A 22,324-nucleotide genomic window follows, 5' to 3' on the forward strand; every position below is an offset into this window, starting at 1 on the left:
ATTTTGGCTGCTTGGCAGTGGTGTCAGATGTCTCCTTGGTTGTGAAATTACTCAGCCTGCTTACTATGAGCAGCATCATGGGCACCTTTCCCCTGAAGGACTCGGGCAGCTTTTCTCACTCTTTTGAAGAAGATCTAGACAATTGAATCTCATTTGCCAGGCAGGCCGAGCCAGGAGGCAGAACACCAGAAACTTTTCTGTTCTGGCTTCGTAGGAAGCAGTGGAGTTGAATAGCTACAAGCACAGATTTTTGAGTCACATGAACCTGGATTTGATTCTCATTTCCACCACTTGTTAGCTGGTGGGTAGATCTACTTTCTCAGTCTCATTTTCATCTTCAAAATGGGGATAATTTTGGGGGCGCCTGGGTGGCTCAGTCGTTAAGTGTCTGCCTTCGGCTCAGGTCATGATCCCAGGGTCCTGGGATCGAGCCCTGCATCGGGCTCCCTGCTCCGCGGGAAGCCTACTTCTCCCTCTCCCACTCCCCTTGCTTGTGTTCCCTCTCTTGCTGTCTCTCTCTGTCAAAAAATAAATCTTTAAAAAAAACCAAAAAACAAAATGGGGATAATTTTGAAGAGAGAAGGTATATAAGGTGCTTAGCACGTGGCATGGCACAAGGTAATAAATAGTAGCTACTATTATTGTTATTTTTATCTCTTCTAAAAGGAGGATGAATATTTCACTCATTTGTTTAAAAAAGGGGAGTTTCTTCCTTTCTCTGATAACTATGCATACCCTGGAGAAAGCTGAAACCCTCAGAAATTAAAAGAGCTATCTGAAATTGCACCATACATAAATAACAACCACTAGTTATCTTGGTATCCTGAATTTTTATCCCTTTTAGTGTTTAATAATCAAAGATAGAGAAGGCTTGCCTTTGAAGTTTTTGATATTTACTTAGATCTTAAGAAATAAAACTGAGGGACACCTGGGTGGCTCAGTCATTAAGTGTCTGCCTTCGGCTCAGGTCATGATCTCACGGTTCTGGGATCGAGTCCTGCATCAGACTCCTTGCTCGGTGGGGAGCCTGCTTCTCCCTCGTCTGCTGCTCCCCCTGCTTTGCTCTCTCAATCTCTCTCTCTCTCTGACATGTAAATAAAATCTGAAAGGAAGGAAGGAAGGAAAGAAAAAAGAAAAGAAAGGAAGAAAGAAAACTGAACTGGGACGCCTGAGTGGCTCAGTTGGTTAAGCGTCCGACTCTTGATTTCAGCTCAGGTCATGATTTCAGGGTCGTGGGATTGAGCCCTGCATCGAGCCCCACTGTGGAGTCTGCTTATCCCTCTCCCTCTGCTCCTGCCCTGCATGATTTCAGGGTCGTGGGATTGAGCCCTGCATCGAGCCTCACTGTGGAGTCTGCTTATCCCTCTCCCTCTGCTCCTGCCCCCATTTGTGTGTTTGTGCTGTCTCTCTCTCTTTCTAAAATTAAATCTTAAAAAAAAATAAACTGAACTTAAAGTAACTTACAGTATTAAGAACCCTGGACTGGGACCCAGGACTAAAAAACTAGAATAATAATATCTTAGTTATATTTTACACATTTACTGTATTCCATGCATTGTACAATATATTTATATGCATTAAATGAGATAATTTATGTAAATTACTGAGCACGGTGCCTGACACATTAGTATATGCTCAATAAATGTTAGCTGCTGTTATTTCTTTTTAAATATAATTTATTTTTTATTTTAATTCTTTAACACCTATTTTACAGGTGATAAAATACAGGCTTTGAAAAATTTAGTATCTATCACACAGCCATTAAGTTGCCCAACTGAATCTAAATCCTATTCAGAAGCCCATTTTTTTTCACCTAGTGCCCTCAACTTCTAGTCCTGGATCCAATACTAACTGGCTTTGTAGCATTTTACAAATTACTTAACCTTTCTAAATCTTTTTTTTTTAAGATTTTATTTACTCATTTGAGAGTGAGAGAGAGACAGAGAGAGCACAGTCGGGGAGAGGTAGAGGGAGAGAGAGAAGCAGACTCCCCGCTGAGCTGGGAGCCCAACAAGGGGCTCAATCCCAGAACCTGGAGATCATGACCTGAGCTGAAGGCAGAGGCTTAACGATCTGAGCCACCCAGGCATCCCAGCCTTTCTAAACCTTAATTATCTCATTTGTAAATTTTTAAAAAAGGTATTATTTATTTGACAGAGAGAGAGAGCACAAGTAGGCAGAGAGGCAAGGCAGGCAGAGGGAGAGGGAAAAGCAGGCTCTCCGCTGAGCAGGGAGCCCGACGTGGGTCTCGATCCCAGGACCCTGGGATCATGACCTGAGCCGAAGGTAGACGCTTAACTGACTGAGCCACCCAGGCACCCCTCATTTGTAAATTATTTTTAGGGCCTATTTTAGCCATAATATCCTAGGATTTGGAGGATTTTCTAGAATGGCCAGTTGAAAATTAGGGTTTATTTTTCTAGAGCACTGTTACTCAAAGTATAATCTATAAACCATTTTAGGTTCACAGATTGCTGCTTGGTACATGATGGGATGTATGCAGAAATTGAGGGAAAGCATTTAGAAATTTTTATAACATCTTGACAGTAATTTTATATATTGTTGATTTTAATAATAAAATGGAGTTTATATTATGTCTTTGTTTTTAAAATTTCATTCTCTAGCAGTTCATTTTATTATAGTTTATAAAATGATGGGTCTGCAATGGATTGACATAAAGGAAAAAAAATAAATTGGCCCTAACCACAGACTGTTTGAGAAAGCACTATTATAGAGGACCATCTGAACATCTTAACAGGATTTTGAATTGAAATTCCAGGGCTGGTTTTTTGTTTTTTTGTTTTTTTTTTAAACGTGTTTACAAAGAGTTACCTGTTAAATCAGAAGTGTCCTCACTAGTGGTACCCTGCTAGTAGCACAGTCTCCCCTGCCATGTCTGTCCCGCCCACTACCACCACCAAAAGCTGCAGGGGGTGTTCCTGTTAGAGTGTCTCTGATGCTCTTAGCGATCAGCAGTTGAACCTAGAGAGCAAAACTCCAATTCTGCCTAGACCAAACTCTTGGAAAAATTAATTTTATATATCACGATTCTCTTTTTTTGTAGGGGTTATGGGAGTGAGGGTGATAGTGAAGGTTCCTGGTGGGCTAATTAAAAACTCTAGCTCTGGGGCATCTGGCAGGCTCAGTTGGTAGAGTGTGTGGCTCTTGATCTCAGGGTTGTGAGTTCAAGCCCCACACAGAGTATAGAGAGTACTTAAAAATAAAATCTTTTAAAAAAAAAGTCCAGCTCTTCTAGTTTACCATCACTAAGTCTCCATAAAGCATTGATTCACAGAGTAGAAGTGCCAGAAAGAACGTATTTTAGCAGTCATAGATTCTAACTACCTAATTTGACAGATGAGCTTGAGTGTCATATGCCTGGCTATTGGTAGTAGTGAGAAGTAGTGAGACTAATGATCCCTTGTCCATTGACTGGATTATATACTGTGCAAGGGCCACAGAGAGTTCTCTATGGGACTTTGTCCAAGCCTTTATATGATATCACTCCTGCCAACTTCAGGCCTCTCATGCCATAGTGAGCTCTTTCACTGTATGAAGCTGATTAACAAATAAAATCTACCAGTATATTAAAAGAGTAATATACTGAGACTAAGTGAGTTTTAATCCTAGGAATGCAAGGATGATTCAATATCTGAAAACCAATTAATCTACCATATTAACATTCTAAAGAAGGAAAACCACTTGATCATTATCAATTGATGACAAAAAGGCATTTGATAACATTGAAATCCACTCATGATAATGAACATTTACAAAAAAACTTATGACTAACATCATACTTTACAGTGAAACACTGAATGCATTTACCCTAAAATTGACAGCAAGGAAAGATGTCTGCTTTCATAGTACTGGAAGTCCCAGCCTGTACAGTGAGTCAAGAAAAGGAAATAAAAGGCATGTAAATTGGAAAAGAAGAAATAAAACTCACTGTTTGCAGATAACATAATTGTCCGTGCAGAAAACCCCAAGGAATCTACAAAAACAAAAACAAAAAATCCTAGAACTAGTAAGTGAGTTTAGTAAGGTCACAGGATATAAGGTCAACACACAAAAATCAGTCACATTTTGTCTCTTTGATCTTGGCCGTACGGATGAGATGATGAAGGGGATAGCATTTGGAAAGCGTCTCAGTAAGACGCACACATTGTGTCGCCGCTGTGCCTCTGAGGCCTGCCACCTTCAGAAGTCAACCTATGGCAAATGTGGCAATCCTGCCAAGCAGAAGAGAAGTATAACTAGAGTGCCAAGGCTAAAAGACGAAATACCAGGGCACCTAGTGGTGCCATCAGTTAAGCGATTCTTGGTTTTGGCTCAGGTCGTGATCTTGGGGTGGTGGAATCGAGCCCTGCATCTGGCTCTACACTCAGTGTGGAGTCTACCTTGGTTTCTCTCTCGCTCTCCTTCTGCCACTCCCCCCTAGTGCGCGCTCTCTCTCTCTCTCAAATAAATAAATCTTAAAAAAACAAAAACGGAATGCCACTGGGACTGGTCAAATGAGGCACCTAAAAATTGTATACTGCAGATTCAGGCATGGATTCCATGAAGGAACAACACTTAAGCCCAAGAGGGCAGCTGTTGTAGCATCCAGTTCATCTTAATGGATTTCAATGATTGGTCACACAATAAATGTTCTGATTTAAAACAACAACAGAAAATCAGTCACATTTCTATATATTAAAAATGAACTTCTAGAAACTGAAATTGAAACACAATACCATTTACAAACATACCAAATAAAATATACATCTAACAAAACATACAGAATCTAAAACGATATAGAGAGACTATACCATGTCCATGGATTGGTAGACACAACTTAGTAAAGATGGCATTTCTTCCCAAACTAACCTCTAGACTCAGTGCAACTCCTATCAAATTCCCAGCAAGATTTTTGTAAATATAGACAAATTTATGTTGAAATAGAAAGGCAAAGGAACTAGAATGCTGAAAGCAGTATTGAAAAATAATAAAGTTGGAGGGATCACACTACCTGATTTTAAGACTTAGAATATAGTTAATCAAGACAGTTTGCTTTCAGAGAGTAAGATACACAGATCAATGGAACAGAATAGAGAACCCAGAATATACTTACAAAAATAAGGTCAGTTAGGGGCGCCTGGGTGGCTCAGTTGGTTAAGCAACTGCCTTTGGCTCGGGTCATGATCCCAGGGTCCTAGGATCAAGCCCCGCTTCGGTCTCCTTGCTCAGCGGGGAGCCTGCTTCTCCCTCTCCCTCTCCCTCTACCTGCTACTCCATCTGCTTGTGCTCTCTCTATCAAATAAATAAATTGAAAAATCTTAAAAAAAATTTTTTTTAAATAAGGTCAGTTAATGATTGGCAGAGTGCAATGACAATTCAGTGAAGAAAGAATTTTGTTTCAATAAATGTTGTTGGAACAAATGGACATCCATATGCAAAAAGAAAAAGAAGCTCCATGCAAACCTCACACACTATAGAAAAATTAACTCAAAGTAGATCACAGATGTAAACAAAAAGCATAAAGCTGTGTATCTTTTAGAGGAAAACATAGGAAAAATCTTCATGGCGTGGGATTAGGCAAAGAGTACTTAGATATGACACCAAAAACATAATGCACAAAAGAAAAAAAATTGATACGCCAGACTTCACCAAAGTAAAAATGTCTGTTCTATGAGAGATACCGTGAAGAGATTGAAAAGACAAGCTACAGACTGGGAGAAAACATTTGTAAATCATTGTATTGCCAATAAAAGACCGAATCCAGAATAAATAAAGAAGTCTCTAAACTCAACAGTAAGAAAACAAACAATTCAATTTAAAAAATGGGGTAAAGACTTGAACAGACACAGACACGTCGACCAAAAAGGATACATGGATGGCAAATAAGCACATGAAAAAGATGTTCAGTGTCACTAGCCATTAAAGAAATGCAAATCTAAACCACATGGAGATATCCCTACCTACCTGTTAGGATGGCTTAAATAAAAATACTGAAAATACCAAGTACCAGACAGGACGTGGAGAAACCAGAATTCTCATTGCTGGTGGGAATGCAAAGTGATACGGAAACTCTGGAAAACAGTTTGGCAGTTTCTTATAAAGCTAAACGTACACTTACCCTTTGACCCAGAAATCCCACTCCTGGGTGTTTATCCCAGAGAAATGCAAACCATTGTTCTTCACACAAAAACCTGTACACAAATGTTTATAGCAGCTTTACTCAAAATTGCCTCAAACTGGAGAAGCCAAATGTCCTTCAACTAGTGAATGGATAAACTGTGGTACATACATGCAATGGAATACTACACAACAATAAAAAGGGAACAAACTGTTGAGCCGCAGTTTAGGTGAAGGCATCATGCTGAGTGAAAGAAGCCAGTCTCAAAAGTAACATACTGTATGATTTCATTTTATGACCTTCTTGATAAAACTGTGGTGATGGAGAATACATCAGTGGTTGACAGGGGTTTGAGTGGGGAGGAGGGTGTGACTACAAAGAGATAAGAGGGAGTTTTCTGGGGCGATGAAAGTGTTCTGTATCCCAGTTGTCACACTGTCACAGTGATTACAGGAATCTATATATGTGTTAAAATTTATAGAACACTATACCAGAAAGAGTTGGTTTTACCAAATTAAAAAATGCACATGGGGGCGTCTGGGTGGCTCAGTTGGTTAAGCGACTGCCTTCCGCTCAGGTCATGATCCCAGGGTCCTGGGATCAAGCCCACATCAGGCTCCCTGCTCCGCGGGAAGCCTGCTTCTCCCTCTCCCTCTCCCCCTGCTTGTGTTCCCTCTCTCACTGTCTCTCTCTCTGTCAAATAAATAAATAAATATCTTTATAAAAAAAAAGAAAGAAAGGAAATCTTATTTAAAAAAAAAATTAAAAATGCACATGGCTCTGGAAGTGTCAAGCCATGGCTGTAAAATTTCCCTAGTCTTTCACCATGAAGAAAATACAGTTATAGCAACTGGATGAAAGCTCAGAAAATCTTTCCTTTCCCACCTCTTAATTAAAGATTATTTTTCCATCTAGACTTTTATATCTCAACTATACTAACTATGACCATATTTTTTAAGTGACCGACCAAATCATATATAATAGTTAATGTTTCTAAAGCAAGACTAGGTGACTTTATATTTTTTAATATGCTTTACACAAAAGTATTTTATATATTTCAGTTTTTCCTAGTATTTCCATTCCTTACATCTCAACCCTCTATCACCTCACACACACAAAGGTTTTCTTCTAGGTTTTTCCTGCAAATTGTACATCTCTCGGTGGGGGTAGGTGGGGGATAAGAAGCAGGTTTTATACAGCTGATGTGATCACTGTCCATACAGGCTTGGAAAATGCTACCCAATCTGCCAATCAATTAAAGCATTAATCTGAGGAGCAGCCGGGCCCAGGGAATGTTTACTCAAAGAGGGGGGTGGTAGGAATGGAGTGGGAAGCTCCCTACATTTGCATGAAAATGAAGGTACTTAGAAAAGCCAGCTTTCTTTTGTCTCTAAAGGTGGGCAGCCTTGATCATGCCCCTTAATCTTTCTGAGCAATTTAGGAAGGCTTTTAGTGAGCTGGTCTCTGAAAGATAAAAGCATTGCAGACTCTAGAAAAACAAACTCTGTAGAGTAGGGTAGAGAGTAAGGCCAGTGCAGTGTAGCTTCTTAGATCTGGAATGAAGCCTTCTAAATTCAGGAGTTTGTGCTGGTAGTTAGGTAGAATAGATGTAATGGTTTCACAAGTTTTGAAAGCATGTATACAGACTGCATTCAAATCCCAGCCCTGCTTCTTATTAGATGTGATTTGGGGCCAATCATGTAGTTTATCTAAACCTTATTTTTCTCATCTGTAAAATAAAGATTATTAATTGCTCCTTCATCTCAGAGCAGTTAGCCCTTTGCTGTGCTCTAGGCAGAAAGGAAGCCGAAGAGTGGTTAGGACCTTCCAAGATTACAAACTGTCTCTAAGAGTAGGGACTGTGCAGCCTTTCATTCTTTTTAGGCTTATTTTTCAGCAAGGACTAGAAACCTCAGGGTTTTCCCTCACCTTCCTGGGGTGTGCTACATTTTTATCTCTAAGGGAAGTGACCTTGACCATAACAGCAAAAGACATAAAGAGGGTAGCTCATCCTGGGACCTGTTTGGCCAACTTGAGATGAAGTTTATCTGTCACTAGGAGGAGTGGTGAGATGGACATGGAAAATTGACCCAACAGTACTTGGTGACATTAAAGAATTACTGTTAATTTTTAAATTATTGTTAAAATTATATATATATATAAAACAAAATTTACTATATTGGGGCACCTGGGTGGCTCAGATGGTTGAGTGTCTGCCTTCGCCTCAGGTCATGATGTCTAGGTCCTGGGATCAAGCCCTGTGTTGGGCTCCCAGCTCAGCAGGGAATTCGGCTTCTCCCTCTGTGCGCACTGTCTCTCTCAAATGAATAAATAAAATCTTAAAAAAAAAAAAAGGCGCCCAGTGGGGGCCTGAACTCAAGATCCTGAGATCAAGACCTGAGCTGAGATCAAGAGTTGGACGCTTAACTTACCGAGCCACCCAGGCGCGCCCCTATTGCTACTTTTTTAAGCATGATAATGATCCTGTGGGGTTTTTTAAGATTGATTGATTGATTTGAGAGAGAGCACAAGCAGGAGGGGCAGGGGGAGAGTGAGGGAGAGAATCTCAAGCAGACTGCATGCTGAGCATTGAGCCTGATGCTGGGCTCCATCCCACGATCCTGAGATCATGACCCTAGCTGAAACCAAGAGTTGGATGTCGAACTGACTGCACCACTCAGGCGCCCCAATACTGTGTTTTGGTTTTTTTTTTTAACTTCTTAATCTTTAAGCTACATACTAAAAATTTTATAGATAAAATAATACAATGTCTGTGATTTGATTTAAGGTAATCCAGAGGAAGGAAGATTGACCTAGTAACTAAGAATTCTAGCCTTATGGCACAGATAAGAAGGGCCTTTTTCTAGGGTTTAGCTTTTGTCAGATGGCATCCCTTCATTTCTGTTTCTTTTCTTGTAGAACTCTCAGAAATTGAGCCCAATGTGTTCCTCCGTCCATTTCTGGAAGTGATTCGCTCTGAAGATACCACTGGCCCTATCACTGGACTGGCGCTCACCTCTGTCAACAAGTTCCTGTCCTATGCACTCATAGGTAAGAGCTCAGGCCTACTTGGATGACCATAGCACTTCATTTCCTGCCTCTCCTGGGGTGGTCAGGCTTTAGGTAGTGAGCTGGTGGCAATGGAAGGTTTCTCCTAGCTGTTTCCTTGTAGGAGAGAAATAAGACAGTTATTGGTTACTCATCATGCTAATTGACTCAGGTTATGCAGAGTGGGGAGGAGGGGGGTTTCCTTGGGACTCTGGTTTCTGTATGCTTTGGAGGGAATTAAGGGTATGGTGCCCTTGGAGGTTTGGTTTGGTTTCTTTTTAAAGTTATTTTTCAAATACGGTGCATGCTTATTTTAAGAAGATAAACAATAAAGAGGTGACTAAAAGAAAAATTAGTGGTGTCTCCTCTCTCTCAAAGTTCCTTCTTCTTCCTTACATAAATAATGTTGACAGGCTGGTTTGAATCTTTCTATACCTTTCTCTACATGTATATAAATATATGTAAAGTACCATTTAAAAAAAAGGAGTATGTGCTTTGGATTTTCTTTTTTCACTTAATAGTATTAACTTAGAAAGATTGTACATGATATAATTATCCCTCTGATTTATTCTTTTTCCCCCAGTTTTGAAATATAATTTATGTATAATATTATATTAGTTTAGGGGCGCCTGGGTGGCTCAGTTGGTTAAGCGACTGCCTTCGGCTCAGGTCATGATTCCGGAGTCCCAGGATCAAGTCCCACATCGGGCTCCCTGCTCAGTGGGGAGTCTGCTTCTCCCTCTGACCCTCTCTCCTCTCATGCTCTCTCTCACTCTCTCTCTCTCAAATAAATAAAAATCTTCTTAAAAAAATATTATATTAGTTTAAGGTATACAACATAATGACTTAGTATACATATGTTAGAAATGAATACCACATTAAATCTAGTTAACACTCATCACCTTGTATAGTTTCAAATTTTTTTTCTTGTGATGAGGACTTTTAAGATCTACTCTTAGCAACTTTCAAATATACAATGTAGTATTTTTTTTTTTTAAGATTTTATTTATTCATTTGACAGAGAAGGAGAGAGAGAGAGCACACAAGCAGAGGCAGAGGGAGAGGGAGAAGCAGACTCCCCACCAAGCAGGGAGCCTGATGCTGGACTTGAGCCCAGGACCCTGGGATCATGACCTGAGCCGAAGGCAGACGCTTAACCACTGAGCCACCCAGGCGCCCCTACAATGTATTATTTTTAACTATAGCTACAATGTTATTCATTACATGCCCAGAACTTATGTATCTTGTAACTCGAAGTTTGTACATTTTTCTTTTATTAGGTAAGATATATATAATATAAAAATTGTCATTTTAATAATTTTTAAGTATATAATTCAGTGGCATTAATTACATTCATGGTGTTGTACAATCATCCACCACCATTTGTTTCCCAAACTTTTTCACCCCAGAAGAAACTCTAATCATTAGGGAACAATACACTATTTCCCTTCCCCTCAGCCTCTGGTAGGATTTTTTTCTTCTTAGTAAAGCTGTGTAATTTCCATCGTATAGATACAACATCAGTCTTTCTGGGTGGCTCAGTTGGTTAAGCGTCTGTCTTCAGCTCAGGTCATGATCCCAGGGTCCTGGGATCAAGCCCCATATGGATCCCCATGTTCTCTGCAGAGTCTGCTTCTCCCTCTCCCCTTCCAGCCACCCCGCCCCCCCGCTCATGTGTGCATTCTTTCAAATAAATAAAATCCTTTTTAAAAGATCTCTTATTAATATTTAATATTTAGGTTTCCTATTTTGAGCCACTATAAATAATGCTGAAATAAGCATTCTTGCTTATATCTCCTTATTTATTAATTTTCCTTTGTATGACAGATTCCTGTACTTGAAATTTTTGGATTAATGGCCATGTGCATATTATATTTTCATAGGTACTACCAGCTTGCTTTCCCAGAAGATTATAGTATTTATACTTCCAATGTTTGAGAATTTCCATTTCCCCACCCTGTCACCAGCACTGAATATTAGCAATATTCTTTATTTTTGCTAATTCGATGGGTGAAAACTGTTATTTTATTGTTTTTAATTTTTTTTAAGTTAAACATTTGAACAACTCCTTTTCCTCTTACTGAGTTGTTTTGTTTTTCTTATTAATTTGTAGGAGTTCTTTGTATAGTGGGGATATTAACCCATTGTCTATCATAGTACTACAAATATTTTCTCCCAGTCTAGCCCAAATATTTTATCTAGTCTATTATCTCTGAATTTGTTTATGCTGTCTTTTTTGGATTCCTTTTTAGTTGGTCTTGTCACTCAGGATCCTGAATTCCTTTTCCCCTATTGCTAGCCCATGTGCAAGGGTGAGAACATAGAAAACAGGCAGCTGTCTTTGTTTCTAAGTAAGGAGACAAGAAAAGAGACAGCTCAGGCTGTAGCTAGCCAGGAAAAAAAAATGGCCTTCAGTTCAGGGCAAGAAAACCCTTTATCTTTTCTAGAAAGTGGGATTTGCTTAGCTGAAGCATTCAGGACCCTTAGCAGAAATCCTAGATGCCAGCTAGGTTCCAAAGAGGTGCATAAGCCTGTCTAGGCACCCTAGTCCTAACTTCATACTTTTCCTAAGCAAAAATCAGGCCCAGCTATTTCCAGCCTTACCCTGAGCACCACCTGCAGGTCATCTCTCTCCACAGCCTCCAGCCACCACACCCTGTGCTTCTTCCCTTTGCTCTCGTCAGTGTTACTCTCTCCCCTTCCTGGGCTTGGCAGACAAGCTTGTCATTGGAGACCTCAGGCCATCTGGTCATTGGAGTTTCCTGTGGTGGGAAAAGAGAATGCTGGAGGTGGTGATTGCAGTGGGCATCAGAAAGGGAGAAGGAAGGAGTATATGAAAGCCAGAAGGCAAAGGAGTTGAGATTGGCAAATTTCCCTGCATTCTGCTCCAGAGTGGCCAGGAAAGGGGGACATTCTAAGGAAGGGGTTCTGGGGAAGACAAGTTCTGCTAAGTGAGCCCAAGCCAAACAATCTTTTATTTAGGCTATCCTAGAAGAAATATCCCTTACCCTTCAATCCTGTGACCCAAGGCTTCCAGGATTATTTTAGGTCCTACTCCAAGGATCAGCCTTTTGTTTGGCCCCACACAGCTGCCAGACCAGGATTTGTGCCACTGATCGCCTGGCAGGCTGTGCCTGTAGTGCTAAAGACCTGTCACTCTTACCTGCCTTTTTAGAAGATTAACTTTACTACTTCATTCAGGCTCAGAGGATAAGAGCTACAAAGAGATCAGTTAAACTACTTTAACAAGGGAGATGACTGAAAGAGGGGAAGAAATAGACCCCTAGGAGCCTTGTGAGGTGGGAGCAAAGCTGCCCTTCACTGAACTCTGAAACACCACACAACACTGAGGACCTGGATTTCCTGTGCGAGGAAAGGTCCTGCTGTGGACCCTGGAGGCCTGAATAAAGACGGTCAGACGGGGCTGTGAGAGAAGACTCAGGCCAAGGGCCTTCAGAGTATAGGATTTTCTGAGTCAAATGGGAGAAACATGGAGAGTTGGGGTGATAGAAAGAGCTGGGTCACCCGTATACTATGTATCATCATGAAATTGGCTTCCTTCTGCATGACCTCTAAGTAACCACTCCTGATGCTGAGTAGGGGCATGCTGTAAGAACAAATTGAGTCTTTGGCCAGGTGTCAGAGAGGAACTAGGACAGAAGAGAAAAATGAAAACCACTTATAATTAATGAAAGTCTTCAGGCTCATTGTTGCAAGGGAAATGTTCTGGTTTCTCAACTATCCCCCTGAACTTAGGCTCAGGAACTCTTAATTTCAGGTACCAGGAAAAAGAAAATGATAAGATTTCTTTTAATTCTCACCTCTTAATACTAGAAGGTGCTCCTGTATTATACCATGCCCCCTCTGGAGCAACTTTTTCTGTCACTTGCAAAGCTTTGTCTTGTCCCTGCCTTTTTTTTCCTACTTATGTTTCCCTTTCAAGGATAATCCAGGCAGTTCTGCGGGACCCTTGTAGGCCTTGATAGAGGCCGCTTCTTTGGCTCTCCTTGTGTATATTTAACACATGAATGGGAGCAGTTTCCCCATTGGCAGCATTTGTGTTAGTTTCCAGCATGGTGCTGGTTGGCTGAGCTAGCTTCTCCCCTCTTCTTATTCACTATTGAAATTCTCTCTTCCTCCTGCTCCCCAGTCAGCCAGCCTCCAGTCCTGTTTAGTTTGTCCCCTTTCTCTTCTAATGCTTGTTTAGTTAAGCTGGTAAAATGATTCTTGTTTTGTGTCATATTGTTTTAAATAAAAATGAAACCAAAGCAGGAAGAGGTCTCTGATTTGTTGTAATGTGGCACCCAGGTTTAAGTATTGGCAGCAGTGACTGTCCATTTCTTTGCCCTACTCCCCAGCCTCACTTGCACCTGAACACAAAACTCTAAAAGCAACCAGAGAGAGATGTGTTGAAAGAGAACACATGAACAGAGAAAGGCTACAATCTTGGTGTTCAAAGGTCTGGCCCTATTTGGCCCTTGTTGTGGGCCAAAAACTCGTATTTCTAGGCCCTTCCTTATGAAATGAGTAGCTTTACACCAGTGATTCCAAAGTATGATCCCCCTGACCAGCAGCATTAAATCCTCCTGGGATCTTGTTAGAAATGCAGATTCTCAGGCCCCACTAATTCAGAAGTTCTCAGAGCAGGCTCAGCAATTTGTATTTTTAACAAGTTTTCTGAGTGATTCTGATATATTCTTAAGTTTGAGAACCACTGTTTAACACAGTGGGATTTGTGCTGAGGAGCTTTTTAAAACCAGTTATGGGCACAATTCTCAGGTAGCTTAAGTAGCCATGGGTTAGGAAATTGGAGAGGAGAAAAACAAAATCCTATACAGGATATCTTGCCTTTTCTGTCTCTCCTCTCTGTACCATTTAGTCTTCTCTTTTTTTGTTGGAGCAGATCCCACTCATGAGGGCACAGCAGAGGGCATGGAGAACATGGCAGATGCTGTCACCCACGCCCGTTTTGTGGGCACAGATCCTGCCAGCGATGAGGTTGTCCTGATGAAAATCCTTCAGGTAAATGGAGGGGAAGAGCAATTAGGCTGATGGCCAGGAGCTGGTGCTGTCAGCTCTCCTTACCCAATCCTTACCCAAGTCTGCAGGCAGCATGAAACTGTGTTTTGACTCCACTGGGGCTTAGGGAGCTACTTTGTTTCCAAACAAGTAGCTCGGGTACCCAAAGTAAAAGCTTCTTCTAAGGAAATCATTAAGAGCTTTAAATGAATTGATATCAGATACCGGAAGCCCTTAATACACATGTACCTCTGGCAGACCATATCTGCCGTCCATCTGTTGGGCTTGTGGGCTAGGGCTGGAATGAGCACAGTTCCCAAGACAAGCTCCTGGGAGATGCCCCCTACCAAACTGAAGTGAGGTCAGCATTCTTGCTAACCTCTCTTTCTCACCCCTGAGTGCTTCCATAGGAGACTAGAGGAACAGGAGGCAGCTTCTCTCCCCTCAGGTGCACCCCACTTTACCCAGCCTGCTTTATTTATCACTGTATCTCCTCTTTCTTCCTGGTTAGGTGCTGCGGACTCTGTTGCTGACCCCAGCTGGTGCCCACCTAACCAATGAATCTGTATGTGAAATTATGCAGTCTTGCTTCCGGATCTGCTTCGAAATGAGGCTCAGTGGTAGGTGCTTGAATATTGGGCCTGTCCTCATTTCTAGGGCCAGTGTCCATGAGTATAAATATAGGATGCTGTCTCTGAACCCCAGAGAGGTAGAAAACTCAGGACTTCTCCATCACCTACCTTGTGGAGCCATAGGGATCTCGAAGTCTTTACTTGATTATTGTACAGCAGAATAGAGACCTTAGTTCATTGTGCCAGGGCAGGAACTGGGATAGATCCCCGACTGACTCAGCCCAGGCACCAAATCTTCCTCCCTTGGGGTTTCTGGGATTGACACTAGCCTGCAGCCCATGAAAACACATCATTGTGCCCCCTCCTTTTTTTCTCCTGACTCAGTAGTGCCATCTAGTGGGCTAGTGCAGTTGTGGCTGCCAGGCTGAGCTGGAGCTGGTTTTAATAAGTTTGGCATAATCCTTAGTAAACAAGGTTTGGAGGGGAGTCTGCTCTGAGAAGTCTCCTGATAATAGCACAGCAAGTAATGACACCTGTGTTATTTGTTTTTGCCTGTGCAGAGTTATTGAGAAAATCCGCAGAGCACACTCTCGTAGACATGGTGCAGCTGCTCTTCACAAGGTAAACCTGCTGCTGTTTGCTTCAGCCCGGCTGCCCAGGCCTCTTGAGCCTGCCTGCTTCCACACAGCCACTTCAGGGACCTGGCCAACCCTACAGCCACTTCAGGGGCCACTGGGATTTTGGATGGGGGTAGTTCCCTGGATCCAGGGTTACTGAACAAGGGAGAAGGAGGAGGGAGCTGGCTTGGCCTCAGGGGGAGGCAGAGGGTTATTTGATCTAGGCTGACAGACCTTGTTCTGCTTCCCAAACTTGTGTCTGTTTCTGTGCAGGTAGCAGCTGGGAAAGGGAATCCATAAAGGAAGCGAAATTCAAGGGAGCCTGGAATAGGGTGCTGAGCTCTGTGAGGAAGGACCAAGGCTAGGGTGACAACCTTGTTTACCCAGACTGTCCCGATTTTAGCACTGAAAGTCCTGCATCCCTGCAAACCCTTCAGTCTCTGGCACCCCAGGACCACTGGTTACCCTAGTCAAGGCCCTCAGTTTAGGGCCTAGGAGGCCTTTTCATACTATGCCTAACTGCCTGTTTCCTATACCTTTTTTCAATAGAATGATTTTGAGAAGAGCTGACTGAGGCAAGGGCTTTAAAGGCTCCTTAGGTGATATTAATAATGGGGATGGTTATGCATCTGTGGGGGCTGGGATTATATGGGAAATCAATGTACCTTCTGCTCAATTTTGCTATGAACCTAAAATTGCTCTAAAAAATAGTCTAGTTAAAAAACAAAAAAACTTCCCCATGGGATTTCATTTTGCTCTCAAATCTATAAGTAATAATTCTTACTATCTACAGACCAGATCTGCCCCTGGGCCCTGCTGCAGTGTTCTTACTCCTCAGGCTCAGATTTATTGGTTTCAAAACTCAACCTACCTTTAACTCCTCACTCTTTGCCCAGTCTCCTAGGGTTTTGATGGACTGCCCTCTTCCCCATCTTGTGGCGTTCATCAATACTTGTCAGGTAAACACAAGTAGGAAGGAGTCAGTTTAGGATGAAAAGAGCCACCATACTCCAAGGGCACTTAGTCACCTTGCCCTGGTGACTACCTTCTTTTTAAGAAAGTGTTGTAAGGCCCCCAATTTCTTCCTTTGATGAGGCTCTCAAAAAGCTGCTTCTCTTCCTAGCTTTTCCTAAGAGACAGGGCATGCTCTGCCCAGAGCATCTTTGGACTATGGCTGGCATGCAGGGGAGATTTGTTATTATCCCTAATGATAGTCCATGGGATTCTCTGTCTTATAGGTTACCTCAGTTTAAAGAAGAACCCAAGAACTATATGGGGACCAACATGAAGAAGGTATGACCTGCTGTCCCTCATCCAAACCTTGGTCTCCCAACTTCAGTGCTATGGGGATTTTCCTGGGTACCCTTGCTTAGCAAAAACATGCTTTTGCCTTTACAGGTCTGCTTGGAATCTAGAAATAGCTGTCACTCCTTTAGTGAGAAATTTATTTTTCCCCAGATACCTCTTCTTCCCCAACCTTTCCTTCCCAGCCTGTCTTTGTTGATCCAACACATAAGCTGGTGAGCCAGTCCTTCACAGAATCTTGGTGAGGCCGATCAGGTTGCGATAAAAATGTATGTTGATAAAGGTGAACGTCCTACCATCCCCACAAGGCCCAGCCTTGTTGGCAGGTAGGAGGCCTGAGGACCCTATGCCCTAAGTTCCACCCTAATGCTGGATTAGACTGGGCTCACACTTGCACTAGTCTCTGTTGATGAGACAAATCAAGCCTGACTCTAGATCAGAAGGTTCTCAAACTGCTAGAAGAATGGTGGTCGGAAGAATGGGCTCTTTCTATCTTGAACTGAAGTCCTGGACTTCACAGGCCTCTGATGATTCTACTTGCAGCCCTAAGAGGTTCTGCCCATGGAGATGACCCTTGGCTGTTTTGTACATGCACCTGACCTTCCTTCTCCCTAGCCATCCATCCCCATTCCTGCCCTCTGCCCCCTGTTGGCGTGTGTCTGAGTTTATGTCACTTTGTTTAAATCATTCATTTGCCTGTCTTTCACAGATTTCTCCATGTCTCCTCAACAAACTGGAGCTAAGTAGTGGGGAGCAGACCAAAGCCCTGAACCAGTTAGAGAGGGTACTACTCTTTAAGAACCTCAAGGTCTCTCTCCCTCTCCCTCTCCTTTCCTCCTTTTAATTTATTTAAATGTTTATTATATATATATATATACACACACACACACATATATATATGTATATACGTATATGTATATATAACATCTGGGTCCCATTTCCATTGTGCAAAGCACAACTTACCCCTCCCTAGTAACACGGCATGGCTTTGGAAGTGTTGCATGTGTTTGTAGCTTTGCAGTGTTGGGAATTTTCCTGGGGCATTTGGTTGCCTGGAGGCAGAAGGAAGCTTTGAACTGGTGATACATCATGTAGTGAGCCTAGGTAGAGGGCCTGGGTCCTGCTGACATCTTGGTAGGAGGTTTAATATCTACCATTTCTAGGGGAGCTGTGAGCGACCTCTAAGCAAGGCCCTTACCCCTTCTACCCTCTCCTGTCTCAGAGCCGGCATATGGAGCTTAAGCACAGTCTTGACTCTACTTGGACACTTGAACTGGGTTAGGAGGGAAAGGAAAATCCATCTAGTTGGGTTCTTTTTTTTCTTAGTTAACATTAAAGGACTTATTCCAAGATTTAGGACTCTAGATGGATGGGAAGGAGCTGGATAGCCCAGGTCATTGAAGATAAAAAGAACTGTGTGTCTGTACACCTAGCTAGACGGTCCATAGGCCTGCATTCTGTTTGCATGAGTTGTGTCAGTTTTCATTTGTGTGCTTGACTCATCACAAGTTGCATTTCTCTTTAGTAGCTTCCCAGCATTTTGCCATGATTATTAACCTAGGATCTTTCTTTGTAAAGCTTATACTGCCCTTTGGAAATACAGTTATATGGATAAGGTGTTGTAGGGTTCCATGAACACCTACTGCCCAGCCCCAACCTTAGAACCTTAGGACAATGGAGCATAACTGTACTTTTTAAGGGCTGAGGCATTTGTGAGACAGAGAGACAGGCCAGGAGACAGAGAATACTAATTGAAATGATCACGTTGGAGCTAGCTTTGCAGAGGTTAGAAAAGGAAACAGGAAGGACTAATCCTAGTGTAGGAACGAATCTCAATGAGTGAGTGGCTTCTCAGTGGAAGTAGAACCACCTAGAGTTCCTGAAATTGGGAGGCCACCTAGAGAGAAGATAGCTCACAAAAGTGGATCCAGATGTTAGTACTTTTTGGACCTCAGTAACAATTGCTGATAAACTCAGGAGGTTCTTGTTTTCTCTCATTGATCTCTTGAGCTTCTTGACTGTATATTTGGCTGACTCTTACTCCCAGAACATTCTTTTTACCATGAACTTGCTACAGATGAGCTTCAGTGGTTACTGGAGAGAGCACCCTGGTTCCTGTGTAGCCACAGTGCTCAGAGCACTTGAAGCTCCATGCTAGGCATTTTACTATAGGCATTTTGGAGATGGGAGGACAAGAAGTGTAAATCCAGTGTGAGGCTGTTGCTGTGTTAGTAAGAGCTGGGTGCAGGGCTCAACTCTTGGACCTCTTTCCTTTCTGGGTGGAGCTATTGGTAAGGAAGGAAGAATTATGTGGTTTCTAAGCAAAGGATCAGTGGTTACCCATGTTCGGGAGGGCTTGGAGAGGTTGAGGAAGGAGGCCTATCCTCCAAATACTAGAAGGAATCGAACAGGCGAAGGATAGCATGGGTATATTCAGCCTTTAGAAAGAGGCAGGGAGGAAGAATGCTTCTACTTTCTTAGAGGCATTCTGATGGTTCCTGGACCATTACTGTTGCCCAGTCCAGGGATGGTCCATCAGTCTAGGAATAGTATGGTATAACTGTAGAGGGACTGGTTTCAAACCCTAACAGAAGGCATCAAGACCAGGAAAATGAAATGGGCCTAAACAAAGTAGCTGTGAGCTTAGGGTGGAGAAAATACATAAAAACTTATATCTCAGAATAGTTCCCACAATAGGTTTTAGAGATTTTCCTTTGTGACTAAAAGGAAGCTATAGGAGAAATGGAAATACAGCAGGAGAGAAGGAAATGGAATAGAGCAAGGGTCCAAGAAATCAGTAGCCTTACCACTTGAAAACATAAAATTGCATCTAGAAAGACCCAACAGTGAGAAGGACAGGTCTCAATGATGTACCAAAATTGGGAGCAGTAGAGAGCAGAACAGCAGCATGACATGACCCTCCATCCTTAACTCCACAAATCGGCTGGGATACCACTCCTTCCTTAACTCCAAGGAATGAGCCTTTGACCAATCTGATGCAAAAATTTCAGAGAGCCAGGAATATGTTTAGAATCTAGGCCCAGTTCACGAAGCAGTGGGAAAGCTGAGTGTGACAGGGAAAGTGTAGACTCTCATAGTTGAGAGAACCATAGTTGGAGTAGGAGGCTGTGCTACAGGTAGTTGAACAAAGCCCAGGAATCCAGGACCTGTAGATCTGAAGCTTCGGGCAAAGGAGCCTCTGCCCTCACCCTTTCTACAAGAGGGCACCATCTACAGGACTTAGGATTGCCACCCAGGACTCAGGGAAGCAGAGTAATGTGTGATCAGCCTAAAAGTAGAATGTTTAGGAGGCTGCCAGGCTGATCTGTGAAGTGGCAGATGTAGAAGCCAGGTTAGAGGAGTAGGAATGTGCTCTGATGGTCTAGATTTTTCCTTTAGCACAAATGTGACATATAGTCTGTTTTCTAGGGACCAGTAGGAATAAAAGAAGGGAGATTTCTAGGGAAAGAATCTTAGTTTGAATACCAATGCTAATGAGGTATTCTATTTCCAGCTGAAAATGAGAGCAGGAGGCATGAGTGATTCATCCAAGTGGAAGAAACAGAAGAGATCCCCCCGGCCCCTGCGCCATATGACCAAAGTCACATCAGGTTCAGAGCTGCCCACCCCCAATGGAACTACCTTATCCTCTAACCCCACAGGTGAGTGCCCTGGGTTGCTTCCCCTGATTAGGATAGAAGAAAATGTCCCTCCTCTCTTGGGGATTTTAATATTGTAAACCAGCCAATTGAGGGGCTTTGGTCTTTCTGCTAAGTGCAAAAAGGAAAACTCCAGGTCTGTTCAGACTGTGACCATTTAGCAATTCTGCAGTGACTTAAGGTTGTTCTCCTTCCAGAGGAACTCTGACTACTTTAGAGACCATCGTTTACTGAGATTATTATGCAGTCTAGGAAACAGAGCCCCTGGTGCCATGGAGGGTATGTGTTTTGCACAGAGTCTCTCATCTTCAAGCCTTACTTACTTTGCTTGGCAGGGGGCATGCCCTTCATTGATGTGCCCACTCCCATCTCCTCTGCAAGTTCAGAAGCTGCCTCAGCGGTGGTCAGCCCCTCTACAGACAGTGGCCTGGAGTTCTCCTCCCAGACCACCTCCAAGGAGGACCTTACTGACCTGGAACAACCTGGCTCTCCAGGGTATAGCACAGCTACAGAGCCTGGCAGCAGTGAGCTAGGGGTTCCTGAGCAGCCTGACCCCCAGGTATGGCTTTGATTTCTAAAGGCCCCTCTCTAGTCTTCTCCTGTGGGAATTGGCTTGATCCTTTGCATCCTTTGTCCAGGCCTTGGCTCAAAAGAAGGTTGGGTAGGGGGTTATTTCTTGTTTCCTAGAATCAGCTGTGCTGTGTAGAAAATCCACAGCAAGACTCACTGTGAGAGGTAGCTCATGGGATTTATGAAGTCATGCATACAGGTAGTACTTGGCAGAGGTGAGGGAGATGGCCATAGCTTTGTCTGGAAGGTAATGATCTAAACCCCAAGCCTAAGAGAGCCTCTGTTGCCTCTAGAGTTCTAGTCACTTTAGGTCAACTGATGCCTCAGGAGGTGCATTCTGAGTCTTTCATCATACTCTGCCCTGAGCCACCTTGCATCTTGCATTGATTCATAAGCCCACTGAGCTGGCCCTACACCTGCAGTCCATTAGAGACACTTGGAGCATAGGCACTTCAGGGGAATAAGTTCCAAGTTGCTCTTGTTTCATCCCTCTTCCTATCCCCCTGCTACTGGTCATAGCAGGAAGGGGTCCATGTGGAAAAGGCCCAGTCAGCATCCGTGGAATCCATCCCTGAAGTGTTAGAGGAGTGCACGTCCCCTGCTGACCACTCTGACTCTGCCTCTGTCCATGACATGGATTACGTCAATCCCCGGGGTGTGCGCTTTACACAGTCCTCCCAGAAGGAAGGTGAGTTCTCTCAGGCAGGCTGTGCCTGTTCACCTCCCCCATCCTGCCCACTAAGCATCCTGAGTCTAGACCATCTTGGGCCCAAAGTGTCTTCTGGTCCAGGTTCTAGACCATTTTCTGGTCAGGAAATGGAATCAAGCCAGAGGACTGTTGGCTTGGATGGAGCCCTTCTCTAACTTATACAGAGAGGGACTTTGGTGGACAGTAGGAAGTGAGAGGGAAGAATAGAAAGCTTGGGACTTTTAACAGAAGGTAGGATCATCAATTCTGATTGCCTTCAATAAGTGAGAGTAACCTTCTTACCTCCCCAGAAAGAAAACTTTTTTTTTTCCTTGAAGAAAATCACTTATCTGAAATTGCCTTGTATAATGCAGGGCAGGCTGGGCCAAGCTGTCAAGCCAGTTGTTTCTTAGCAATCCCACTTTACTCCTGGCCTTCCCTAGGTACAGCTTTGGTCCCCTGTGGTCTTCCCTGCATCCGTGAGCTCTTCCGCTTCCTCATCTCCCTGACCAATCCACACGACCGCCACAATTCAGAGGTTATGATCCACATGGGACTGCATTTGCTGACAGTGGCTCTTGAATCAGCCCCTGTAGCCCAGTGCCAAACCCTCCTGGGCCTCATCAAGGATGAGATGTGCCGCCACTTACTGCAGGTAAGACTGGATTTCTAGAGGGGCTCTGAGCCCCTGGCTGTTTTTCAGGGTCTCTTAAGGACCAAGAGTGCAC

At 43.0% G+C, this 22,324-nt stretch overlaps 1 protein-coding gene across 1 annotated transcript in view; it reads left to right on the forward strand.

The window, feature by feature from the left end:
• The window catches only part of GBF1 (golgi brefeldin A resistant guanine nucleotide exchange factor 1), a 117,304-nt gene that overhangs the window by 77,659 nt on the left and 17,321 nt on the right, over positions 1 to 22,324 (forward strand). Inside the window, 9 exon segments of the mRNA XM_032422953.1 lie at positions 9,038 to 9,169; positions 14,070 to 14,188; positions 14,697 to 14,805; positions 15,318 to 15,378; positions 16,613 to 16,667; positions 20,194 to 20,341; positions 20,674 to 20,897; positions 21,428 to 21,596; positions 22,040 to 22,251. Of these exon segments, the coding sequence (XP_032278844.1) occupies positions 9,038 to 9,169; positions 14,070 to 14,188; positions 14,697 to 14,805; positions 15,318 to 15,378; positions 16,613 to 16,667; positions 20,194 to 20,341; positions 20,674 to 20,897; positions 21,428 to 21,596; positions 22,040 to 22,251 (1,229 nt within the window).

This window comes from Phoca vitulina, unplaced genomic scaffold (genome assembly GCF_004348235.1).
Source record: "Phoca vitulina isolate PV1807 unplaced genomic scaffold, GSC_HSeal_1.0 scaffold28, whole genome shotgun sequence".
Lineage (NCBI taxonomy): Eukaryota > Metazoa > Chordata > Mammalia > Carnivora > Phocidae > Phoca > Phoca vitulina.